A 10,043-nucleotide genomic window follows, 5' to 3' on the forward strand; every position below is an offset into this window, starting at 1 on the left:
CCTGGGTTCAGGCAATTCTCCTGCCTCAGCCTCCTGAGTAGCTGGAATTACAGGCACGCGCCACCATGCCCAGCTAATTTTTTGTATTTTTAGTAGAAACGGGGTTTCACCATGTTGACCAGGATGGTCTCGATCTCTTGACCTCGTGATCCACCCGCCTCGGCCTCCCGAAGTGCTGGGATTACAGGCTTGAGCCACCGTGCCCGGCCAACTTTTTGTTTAAACAGAGATTACAGAGAATGGGGGGACCAACTCTGCCTTTAGTACTTACCGTTGTTTGTTTAAACAGATGTTTACAATCAAATATGTGAATTTTCAGGTTTTAGGAATATCTTACAGTATAGAAAAAGGACGTCTAAAGAAGTAATGATTACTTTGTGAATAAAATCTACTAAGTTTTGTCAGTCTAGCATTAAATATAGAAATAAGGCTTATCGTTCATAAATGGATAACATGTTAGTAGAAAACAGAAAAAGCAGATATTTGGTGTGATCAATAATTTGATTATGTTAGAAAATCCCATTTAGAAATTACCCAAGTGCTCTCTGCAAAAGCATCACCTGCATATCCAGTCCACATGATACCAGGCTCTGAGGCCTCTGAGGTCGAAAAGCCACAGAGGAGCAGATATTGGAATGTCTCTTCAAGGATCTGCTAACTTTCTTGCTTTCCAAGTCTAGGATTTTGATTGCCCCAGAGTCATCAGCAGAAGCCAGCAGGTTTTCAGTTTGATTCAATGAAAGACAATTGATTTCTTCTTCATTCACATGAAAATGGTCCAAGGAACCTTTAAGGGACCTGACATCCAGTATACTAATGGTTTCTCCATGTGAGGCATAGAGCTTGGTGGGGCAGGAGGGAGAAAATAAGACACTGGTAACATCATCAGCCCCTGGGAATCGCATGTGTCCTAATGGAGTTCCATCTTCACCCCAAGCTGTGAGATCTCCACCCTCTGCTCCGGAAGCCACTAGCCCTTCTTTACTTGCATTCAGGCAGAGGATAGGAGAAGAATGTCCACCAGTCCACTTCACTGCCATAATGGTCCAGAAGACTCTGTGAAGTTGGGGAAAACAACTATAATCTCATGTTTTATACATCAACTTGATGGTAGGAGACAGATGTAATAAACAACAGTTCATTTAAATGTTTTAAATAGACATCGTAAAAAACCTCAGTTAATTTTAAAGGATACTTAAAGATCAAATCTCCAAAAGCCTAGTTGAACACAGGGTTGTATCCTGGCTGGCAAATGCTTTAGTGGGCTTCCTTTGCCATTGGGGATCCAGGTAAGGCAGGTCCCCCAGTCTTTGATATGGACCCACAGAAGAATAAACACTAAATATATTTATTTTAAATTTGGAAAAATTCTTTTAAAGAGCGCTGTACAATCATCAGGTTATACCTCTTATCTGAATAATGTTTTAGAAGGTGAGCTCTGTAGATAGGCTCTCCAGGTTTGTAGTAGCTAGGTGACTGGGCAAATTACTGAACATGTCACTCATTTTTCTTCTCTATAAAATGAGAACAGTAATAACACTCATTTCATAGGATCATGATAATATATGTAAGCTACACATAATAGTGCCTGGTACATAACGAATACTCAACAAGTATTCCTATTGTTACTTTTCTATTTTTATTAGGCTGGTCCAAAGTGGCATCATATATACTGCACTAGTACTCTCAAAGTGTGGTCCCCAGACTAGCACCATCAGCATCACCTAGGAACTTGTCAGAAATGCAAATTGTCACACCCAATCCTAGATCTACTGAATCTGAAACTCTAGGGGTGGGACCAAGCAATGTGTTTTAGTAAGTCCTCCAGGTAATCCTGATGTACAGTGGAATTGCAGAATCTATATTACTTGAATAACCATCTGGGGAACTGGTGAAAATGGCAGACCCTTGGGTCTCAACACCAGAGACTTATTCAGCAGGTTATTAATTTTATTCCCAAAACAACCCTTTTGATTGATATTATTCCATTTTAGGGATAATAAAACTGAGTCTCAGAAATGTTAAACAATTTTCCCAAGTTCACTGGACTCTTAGGATTGTAAGAGATCCCAAACGTTTTGTTTTGAGACAGGGCTTTGCTCTGTCACCCAGGCTGGAATGCAGCGGCACAATCATGGTTCACTGCAGCCTTGACCTCCCAGGCCTATGCAATCCTCCCACCTCAGTCTCCTGAGTAGCTCAGACCACTTGTGTGTACCATCATGCCTGGCTAATTTTATTTTATATTTTTTTGCAGAATTGGGGTCTCCCTATGTTACCCAGGCTCCAAATATTTAAATAACGAAGGTCCTTTCTAACAACTCCATCTGACAATAGTTTTACTTATTATTCTTTGCAGAAACAGAAAATGACCAAAAGTTACCAGTAAGTCATCAGTGCTTTAAAATGCACTAATGTATGTTTAATCATATTATCATCTATCTATACTTACATAACAGTGCAAAATTTAGATTTCTGATCCTCTAGGAATCTCAGATATACGCACACTGGAATTGCCTCATAATACCACCCTGCCTTACCTGCCTGCTGGTCAAGGCAAAAAGGAAATCAGGGGAATTTATACAACTCTAACATTGGTCAAGACAAAAGGAAGCAAACAAATGTATCTGGACAAATTTAATTTTTCATTTCATAAGCCAAGGGAGAATTTACCGAGTGCCAGGCTGCCAGAGTTGATGTACTTTCAGATAAGATACTTGAATTTAGCCCAATGGTAGAGATAAATTTCCTTATTTGGAAAAATCATTTAAAATAATCTGGCAATCTGCCTAAAGTTTCCATTCGCAACACGAAGCTGCTTTTTTTTTTTTTTTTTTGACTATTCTTTTTGTTATTGTTATTTGTTTCGTTGTTTGTTTGTTTTTTTTAATGAGATGGAGTCGTGCACTGTTGCCCAGGTTGGAGTACAATAGCACAATCTTAGCTCACTACAACCTCTGCTTTCTACGTTCAAACAACTCTACTGCCTCAGCCTCCCAAGTAGCTGAGATTACAGGTGCCCACCCCACGCCCAGCTAATTTTTGTATTTTTAATAGAGACAAGGTTTCAACATGTTGGCCAGGCTGGTTTGGAACTTCTGACCTTAAGTGATCCACCTGCCTCAGCCTTCCAAAGTGCTGGGATTACAGGCATGAGCCACTTCGCCCAGTGTCCTCCTACTTTTAACCACACATACAATCACTAATTAGACTGCAAAAAAATCACTGATCTATTAAGGTAACAGAAACGTAGTCACAAAATCAAATACAGAAATGTTCATGAAAATACAAAATGGAAAAAAGACAAAATTGAACTTTATTTTCAAGTAGAAGCACTCAATTAATATACAGAGGAAATGAATTAGAGACTGAAGCAATAATATTTAAAGGAGAAGATTGGAGAGGAAATGACTCAGAAGGAGGTAAAAATATGGAACCCTGGTGGTTTGACTTTTGCTGACAAGTACTGAAACAGCAGCAGGTAAATAATTTTCTGCCATAACAAAGACTGTTGCCAAAAGTTCCAGATAAACCATGATTTTTAAACAAAGGCACTGATATTATTTAGGCTTAGGAATTGTAATACTGACTTATGATAAAGATGCTATCCTGCAAATTTGAATTGAGTATTGAAAAGTCAATTTAAGTTATAAATAATTGTGTTTAACAATTTGTTTCTTTTTTTNTTTTTTTGAGACAGGGTCTTGCTCTGTCACTTAGGCCTTAACCTCCCCAGGCTCAAGAGATCCTCCTGCCTTAGCATCCTGAGTAGCTGGGATTACAGGCTCTCACCACCAAACCCAACTAATTTTTTTGTACTTTTTTTGTAGAGATGAGGTTTCCCCACATTGCCCAGGCTGCTCTTTAACTTGGCTCAAGCGATCCTCCCACCTCAGCCTCCCAAAGTCTGGGATCACAGGCATAAGCCACTGCAACAAGCCGATGCTTTCAAATCTTTAGAATGTTGATCACTTCTTTACCAAGTTAGAGTTTTAATTGTGCTATGATGAGTCAACTTTAAAGTCAGGAAGTCTATGCTGCAGAGCTTTAAGATTTGCTGATATTTGTGTGCAGACAGGTTTTGGATCCTAGCTGGGATTTCAGGTTTTCCCTAAAACAAGAATGAGGCAGGGTTTCTAGTGCTTCTATTTCTCCATTACAAATCTACACACAGGAGAGCCAAATAAATGTTGACTGACAGACAAGTTTTAGCAGGTTTTCTTCCTGATTTTTTTCTAGAAAAGATTAACTCAGTTTTCAAGGTTCATTTGGTTAAGTTTTACTCCAAAGTGTGAGAAGTTATTTTGTTCTTAAAGGGATTATTATAAAGAATATATTTCCTATCAATTTTTCCATAATGGAATCAATAGTAACTCTTGTTCTATTAGTCTCATAAGACCTAAGAACAGTTCTACCTTATTAAACTTTACGCACTAAACTCCTACTCTCTAAATCACATAGATAATATTTAATGGTCATCTATCTAGTCAGAAAAATAAAAATAAATATTACTGGAAATGTTAAAAAAAAAAAAAATGGGAAGGAGGCTTGGTGCAGTGGCTCATGCCTGTAATTCCAGCAGTTTGGGAGGCTGAGGTGGGCGGATCACTTGAAGTCAGGAGTTCAAGACCAGCTTGGCCAAGAGGGAGAAACCCAGTCTCTACTAAAAATACAAAAGTTGGCCGGGCGGGCATGGTAACAACTGTCTGTAATCCCAGCTACTTAGGAGGCTGAGGCAGGAGAATCACTTGAACCTGGGAGGTGGAGGTTGTAGTGGTGAGCCAAGATTGCACCACTGTACTCCAGCCTGGGCAAGAGTAAGGCTGTGTGTCACACACACACACACACACACACACACACACACACACATAAATGAGGGGGAAAATTTGGAAAGCCCCAGAAATCCATACTCTCTGTGACTATTAATTTTAGTCAATCAAGATTTATCATGCAAAGTATTGATCAGTGATTCAACTAGAGCATCCAAAATCGTTTACTTAGTCTATAAAATTAAAATGATTTGTTATTATTTGGAACACAACCAAAGACCACTATCAAAAAGTTAAACAATCAGATTTCTGTGATAGAAGGGTAACAGGGACTGGCACAGTGGCTCAAGCTTGTAATCCCAGCACCTTGGGAGACAGAGGGGGGCGGATGACAAGGTCAGGAGTTTAAGATCAGCCTGGCCAATATGGTGAAACCCCATCTCTACTAAAAATAAAAATAAATTAGCCAGGCAAGGTGGTAGGCACCTGTAATCCCAACTACTAGGGAGGCTGAGGCAGGAGAATCACTTGAACCGGGAGGCAGAGGTTGCAGTGAGCCAAGATAGCCCCAGCCGGGGCAACAGAACAAGACTCCGTCTCCAAAAAAAAAAAAAAAAAATGGTAGTGGGAAAAGATGTAATTAAAGTTGGGTTAAATCAAAACAATTACTGCCACGTGTGTACCTATACAACAATCTTGCATGTTCTTCACATGTACCCCAAAACCTAAAATGCAATAAAATAAATTTAAAAAAAAATAAATTTTTCAGAAATGAGTTGACAAGCAACTGTTTGTTTTTCTGACTGCAACTGGAAAGCCTGACAGAAATAGGTTAAGTGTCACCATCCCCTCATTGATCTATCAAGTCAACAAGCTTCTCTTTTCCTATGTAGTTGCCTAAAGCCTCAAGCACAGCAATTAATCATATCCTACTGTAAATTACTTTAATTAGATAATAGAGTCCTTCCTTCTAATACCTAATGAAATCATAGAGTGGATGAGGGAAAGGTGATTTTTATTTTATTTTATTTGACAGGGTCTCCCTCTGCTACCCATACCGGAATGCAGTGGCCCAATCTCTGCTCACTGCAACCTCCACCTTCTCGACTCAAGTTATCCTCCCACCTCAGTCTCCCAAGTAGCTGGGATTACAGGCATGCACCACCGCCACACCCAGCTAATTATTGTATTTTTTGTAGAGGCAGGATTTCACCATGTTGCCCAAGCTGGTCTCCAACTCCTGAGCTCAAGCAATCCACCCACTTCAGGCTCCCAAAGTACTGGAATTACAAGCGTGAGCTACCATGCCCCACCAGGTGAGTTATTTTGAGAGCTTTTTTTTTTTGAGACGGAGTTTCGCTCTTGTCCCCATCTCCGCTCACTGCAACCTCCGCCTCCTGGGTTCAAACAATTTTCATGCCTCAGCCTCCTGAATAGCTGGATTACAGGTGCGTGCAACCATGCCCAGATAATTTTTGTATTTTTAGTAGAGACGGGGTTTCACCACGTTAGCCAGGCTGGTCTCAACCTCCTGACCTCAGGTGATCCACCTGCCTCGGCCTCCCAAAGTGTTGGGATTACAGGCATGAGCCCTGTGCCCAGCTGAGGGCATTTTTAAAAGAGTGAAGTGCCACAGTTGGCAGTTCTCATCCGCCAGAGGACAGAATGAGAGTGCTAAACATGGGGATGGGGCTTGGTGGGGTGTGTGATGAGCAGGTGAAAGATTTGTAAAAAAGAAAAAGAGGAGTTAAGAAGGGTAATCTTTTACTTTGAAATTCTACCTGGGCCACTTAGGAGACGGTCTTCCATTGAAAGTCACCTTAGGGACTTGACTAGATTAGCACCAGAGTAACAACATAGGATCCTTGAAAGGCTCTACCTGGGCTGTACTGTGGCAGACAAGGCCAAAGTCTTCAAAAACGGAATGATATCTACTTTAAACACTCTGCACCAGTCATACCACCACTGTCCCTTTCAACTGTCTGTGCCTTTAAGGCTGTTCATTCTGTCTAGTTCGTTATCCCTTTCTCAGGCCGATCAACCCTGACTATCCTTGAGGACCCACAAGAAATTAGTGAGGCCGGCGCAGTAGCTCATGCCTGTAATCCCAGCACTTTGGGAGGCTGAGGAAGGCAAATCACAATGTCAGGAGATCGAGACCATCCTGGCTAACACCGTGAAACCCTGTCTTTCTAAAACTACAAAAAATTAGCCGTGTGTGGTGGCGCGCACATGTAGTCCCAGCTACTTGGGAGACTGAGGTAGGAGAATCACTTGAACCCGGGAGGCAGAGGTTGCAGTGTGCCGAGATCGTGCCACTACACTCCAGCCTGGGCAACAGAGCGAAATTCCTCCGTCTCATGAAAGAAGAAAGAAGAAAAGAAAAGAAAGAAAGGAGAAAGAAAGAAAAAGAAAGAAAGAGAGAGAAATAAATAAATTAGTGAGAGACAGTCATCATCATCATAGTCAGCACAGGTCAACTTTTCTTTACAGGTTTGGAGTTTCTAAAGTTGGTCTTGATGTGGAGAAGCTGGATAGCAACCAAAATGATTGAAGGGCTGCGGCACTGGCATTAGCAAGAATGAAAAGAATTAGGGTTACTGGACTTGGTGAAAAAGACATTATGAGGAGAAGGGACGGGAAAGTAATAATCAAACACCATGTATCTGAGAGTAGGGAAGGTAGCTGACGTTCCCTTGCTTTTACTAGAGACCAAGAAATGAACTATACATAGCAAGAAGCTTCAAAAAAGATTTATGAAGGTTCCAAGACAGTGGAATTGACTAAGGGAGTCTGTGAACCCTATTATTATAATTACTTACCTCATGGAGTTGTCTTAAGAATTACATATAAAAAAATCTGCATAAATGACCTAGTACAGTGCCTGGTTCACACTGTGGCTCAAATGATGGTTATTATTATTCTCTTACTAAGCATTCTTTAAAGGCTGTCGGAAAACTTTTGGGGCCACCTAGGAAATCGTAGTATAATCAAATACTAAAATTCGTGTGTGTGTGTGTCTGTGTGTGTGTGTGTGTGTGAGAGAGAGAGAGAGAGAGAGAGAGGGGGATTGGGAGGGAGGGAGAGGTGGGGAGAGAGAGAGAGAGAGACAGACGCTCACTCTGTCGCCCAGGCTGGAGCAAAGCGGTGCGATTATGTTTCACTGCAGCATCGACCTCCCGGGCTGAGCCTCCCAAGTAGCTGGGACTAAAGGCGCACGCCACTACCCTCGGCTAATTTTTCTATTTTTTGTAGCGACACGGTCTCGCTATGTTACATGCTGGGATGCTGAAATTTTTTCCCTTCCAAGAATCCATCTATAATTATAGCCTCCACGTCATTCTCCCTATTGGAATGTTTAATTGACTAAAACCACATTGCCTCAATCTGCTTACTAAGCGGTGGATCTAGTAAAGACCACATCTTGTCCAAAAGACGGCAGGGCTTAATTAGCACTCAAATGGCAGTTGAAGGTTTGGGTGCAGGGGTGTTCAGATGCAGCCACTTTACTTTCCGAAGGCACACTGGAATAGACGTTCGGCTAAGTACTGATACTTAGGGACAACAAGAGCGCCTGACCAGGTAAAGACGGCCTCAGCTGCCCAAGCTACACAAAAAGGTGAGGGAGCTAGGAAGGGGCTAGCAAGGAAAAAGTTTCATGCGTTGAGTTGGGGGTCTGAAGCAAGCACCTAACTGACACAGAGAAACGTCACAGGAAAGGGGGTCCAGGAGAGCAGACGCGGAGCCACCAGACCAAAAAGGAAAACGCACTAGAAAACAGCATCGAAGCCACCGGCGCCAGCCTCATACCTGCGCTTCCCGCTCCCCTCCTCAGCGCCCAGTGATGACCTCACCCCCCGGCGCCCAATCCCGTCGAGCGTAGAGCGTGAGGCGCTGCAGCCAAACAGTCACATCCGGGGCTGAGAGGAACCGCGAACGAGCTGGGCGTGCGCCCTTGCTTCGTGCCCTCAACCCGCATGGCGGAGCCGCGGGCGCGTCGTGGAGAGGCCGGGCTGGTCGGGCGGTTTCGGCGCCCGCGCTGAGCCGCGGGGGAGGGGCGGAGGACGCCCGTGCAGCCGGTGCGTTTGCCCTCAGTGAGGCGGGGCGCGCGGCGATCGCCCCCGGGCAGGGGCGGGAGTGGTGAAGGCGCCGGCGGTTGGCACTGAAAGGGGCGGTGAGCGAGCCGCTCCGGTCTCCAGGAGCGGCTTGGCCTTCTGAGCAGAGACGGCGGGAAGCGGCGGCGGCGGCGGCCCTCGGGCCGGCTAGTGAGGCGATGGCGGCGCCGGCCCCGGGGGCTGGAGCAGCCTCGGGCGGCGCTGGCTGTAGCGGCGGCAGTGGCAGCGGCGCGGGCGCGGGCGCGGGCGCCGGCTCGGGCTCGGGCTCGGGGGTCGGGGGCCGGCTGCCCAGCCGGGTGCTGGAGTTGGTGTTCTCTTACCTGGAGCTGTCCGAGCTGCGTAGCTGCGCCCTGGTGTGCAAGCACTGGTACCGCTGCCTGCACGGCGATGAGAACAGCGAGGTGTGGCGGAGCCTGTGCGCCCGCAGCCTGGCAGAAGAGGCTCTGCGCACGGACATTCTCTGCAACCTGCCCAGCTACAAGGCCAAGGTGAGAGAGCCCCGGGCCACACCGCTGCCCCCAGTTCCGCTCCTCGGCGCTGTTCTCGGTGTTTTTCATCTAAGAGTCTGACTCAGACGCCTCGCCTCACCAGCTCGCCTTTCCGCGGGTCGGGTCAATACCTTCCTCACCTCCCCCCGACAGAAAGATTCTCTTTTCTTTGGATCGAAGTTCTGCTCTTTAACCCACCCCACTATCGTGATCCACTTTTCAAATTTCTAGGTAGTTTCCGTCACTCATTCAACTTTTGACAGTTTTCCCCATTAAAGGCAGACCACCACTCTTGTACCTTTTAATGCTCTCATCCTAATTTTCTCCCTGGCCTACAAATAGACTTCATTATATTAAATAATGAGGTACTAAGCCCATGTTAAGGTAGCATGGCTTAGTATCCTTGACATGGTCTTAGTTTCTAGTTTGCTTTCACTCCACATTTATCTTTTTTCCAACCTCTAATTTTTAATCATTTTTTGATTGTTTTCCCCAAGTTCTCTTTAGTTCCCTCCACTATATTTGAGGCTTACAAGTGAGTGTGCTCCTAGTAATCCTGCTAACTTACAAGATACCGGCTTTTGTAAACATCCGTGGATACTACTAAACATACTGCTTTGTCCTACTATTATTGGCTATTTCCTTGCTGACTTTTTAATAGTTCCACATTG

General features: G+C 44.3%; 2 protein-coding genes across 2 annotated transcripts in view; one reads left to right on the top strand and one right to left on the bottom strand.

The window, feature by feature from the left end:
- Positions 1–245: 245 nt before the first annotated feature.
- On the bottom strand, positions 246–8,657 carry WDR53 (WD repeat domain 53). The gene is made up of 2 exons (XM_017522721.2): positions 8,580–8,657; positions 246–1,056 (listed from the first exon to the last, which is right to left on the bottom strand). Exon 2 carries the CDS (start codon positions 1,038–1,040, stop codon positions 531–533), a length of 510 nt encoding a protein of 169 aa, XP_017378210.1. The 5' UTR covers positions 1,041–1,056; positions 8,580–8,657; the 3' UTR covers positions 246–530.
- A 51-nt stretch (positions 8,658–8,708) lies between these two features.
- Positions 8,709–10,043, top strand: part of FBXO45 (F-box protein 45) — a 19,385-nt gene continuing 18,050 nt past the window's right edge. The window contains exon 1 of the mRNA XM_017522710.2: positions 8,709–9,372. Coding sequence (XP_017378199.1) covers positions 9,043–9,372 — 330 coding nt within the window. The 5' untranslated portion in view covers positions 8,709–9,042. The remainder of the gene's footprint in view (positions 9,373–10,043) is intronic.

This window comes from Cebus imitator, unplaced genomic scaffold, assembly GCF_001604975.1.
Source record: "Cebus imitator isolate Cc_AM_T3 unplaced genomic scaffold, Cebus_imitator-1.0 Scaffold0, whole genome shotgun sequence".
NCBI lineage: Eukaryota > Metazoa > Chordata > Mammalia > Primates > Cebidae > Cebus > Cebus imitator.